Source organism: Mus caroli, unplaced genomic scaffold (assembly GCF_978045245.1).
Source record: "Mus caroli unplaced genomic scaffold, Mus_caroli_1 scaffold_2, whole genome shotgun sequence".
NCBI lineage: Eukaryota > Metazoa > Chordata > Mammalia > Rodentia > Muridae > Mus > Mus caroli.
In genome coordinates, this window is record NW_028227257.1 from 91772593 (window position 1) to 91774831 (window position 2239).

The 2239-nt window shown below is 36.5% G+C and overlaps 1 protein-coding gene across 1 annotated transcript; it reads left to right on the forward strand.

Moving 5' to 3' along the window:
- Nucleotides 1-1013: 1013 nt before the first annotated feature.
- Nucleotides 1014-1958, forward strand: LOC110290506 (olfactory receptor 4P4-like). The gene has a single exon (XM_021157058.1). It carries the CDS (start codon nucleotides 1014-1016, stop codon nucleotides 1956-1958), a length of 945 nt encoding a protein of 314 aa, XP_021012717.1.
- The last annotated feature ends 281 nt before the right edge of the window (nucleotides 1959-2239 follow it).

The following is a 2239-nucleotide window of genomic DNA, read 5'->3' on the forward strand; positions in this document are numbered from 1 at the left end:
ACATTGAAATATTGTTAAAACATGATATAGTTAACTTATTCCCTTGATATCCTAAGATATCAACCTCACCATAGCTACTATGTACTCAGTATGAGAGTAAATAAACAGGACAGTCCAGAGGAATGATTAGCACTCTGGAGTGGTTATAGCATATTACCAGTTATCTCTAAAATATGTCTTTACATTCTTACAGAAATATAAAAGTTATACTTTCTCTTTAAATGCCAGACATGGTAACCTCAAATTATTTATTCCTAGACTGTTTCTGTTTTATGTCTTTAAGTTTGTTTTTGTTGTTGTTGTGGTCTTTTGGATTTTTTGGAATCACCTAAGGAGAAACACTGAAAGTACTTTCAGTCTGTTCATGCCCGTTTACTTTTGTGATTAAGACCATTACCTTATTTAGAAAATTGGTATTAATTCCAAATAATGTATAAGTTTCTATCTATGAGTTCAGAACATATATTTAAATCATGTGACACACAGAATCGAGACTTACAAACTTTTATATATTTAATAATGCAGAAACAATGTAATATAATACAATCATTTTATGAGGAAGGAAAATGAGTGGAACTCTTCTTGTGTTGAAAAATATGAGAGAGAAATTAGTAAAATGGAATTGGGCAAAATATGCAGTGCTTAGATTTATGTCTTCTTAAGGAGTTTCTGTAATTCAGTTATACCTGCCATTTCTGTATTTGTTGAATATGTAAAATGTATATCAGTACAGAACCCATTTGACTTTATCAGAGTTTAATATGTATAAAATATTTATGAAATTTTCTAGGTATAGAATACCACTATTAATAATCTTGAATTAAGAATTAGGTGTATATTTATATACTTTCCCAATGGGCTTAGTCAATGCATATAAATAAATCAAAAATGACTTTTGTTATTCAATATATGATCTTATAAAAGTTAAAAAAGCCTATCAAGTTCCCTCTCTTTTCTTGTTTAATTTCAGATGTACTAAGTTTCAGCCTTGCATGTGGATTCACCTAGAATTCATGGAAAATCATAGAAATGTCACAGAGTTCATTTTTATGGGTCTTTGGGAGAATAGACAAATAGAGCTGCTGTTTTTTTTCTTGTTCTTGCTTTGCTATCTGGCTGTCTTAATGGGGAACTCTGTCATCCTACTCACCATCACCTGCAGCCACCTAATCGAACAACCAATGTATTATTTTCTCTGCCATCTTTCCCTCATGGACCTCTGCTACACCTCCACTGTGATTCCTAGGCTCATCAGGGACTTGGCAGCAAAAAGAAAAAACATTTCCTATAATGAGTGCATGACCCAGCTCTTCACTGCCCACTTGCTGGCAGGTGTGGAAATCTTCATCCTGGTGTCCATGGCCTTGGACCGCTATGTTGCCATTGTCAAGCCCCTGCACTACATGGTTATCATGAGCAGGAAGAGATGTGATATGTTGATTGTCACGGCCTGGATACTGGGGTTCTGGCACTCCATTGCTTTACTACTGATGGTGCTCAGTCTGCCGTTCTGTGGTCCCAACCTCATCAATCACTACTTGTGTGATATCAAGCCCCTTCTGAAATTGGTCTGTAAAGATCTTCATGTTGTTAGTATCTTAACAATTGCCAATTCTGGGATGGTGGTTGTTGCCATTTTTATTGTACTACTTGTTTCTTACATACTTATATTGTATTCTCTGAGGACAAGATCATCTGCAGGGAAGCGCAAAGCACTCTCAACCTGTAGTTCACACGTAATGGTAGTAGTTTTATTTTTTGGGCCCTGCATTTATACCTATATTTTACCTGCAGGAAGTGAGAACAAAGATAAGGAAATATCTGTGTTTTACACTGTGATTGCCCCAATGTTGAATCCCCTTATCTATACTCTGAGAAACAGTGAGATGAAAAGTGCCATGCACAAAGTGTGGTCTCGGCTGTCACTCAGAGTTGAAGTAAGTGAAAGAATATTGTGATTCTGCTTTGATGTTCCTAGGTCAGCTATTATTTGACAGATTACAGAAAATTCAAACGATTTGGGGGAAAGTCATGTGCTAAAGGAAAAACGTAATGCTCTGTCTAATCTACATAGTACAAGTGTATCCAGAGGCGATCGGGTGGGTGGAAAGGCTGCAAGAATTGTCTTGGCTTGATAGAGGATACAGATAGGATGGGGATAGCCTAAGTTCCTTTACTAGCATCCCCAGCACACACATGAACACATGCACACACACACACACACACACACACACACACT

What these genes read in the sequence shown, in the direction of transcription:
- LOC110290506 (XM_021157058.1), top strand. Translation starts at nt 1,014, where the DNA reads ATGGAAAATCATAGAAATGTCACAGAGTTCATTTTTATGGGTCTTTGG.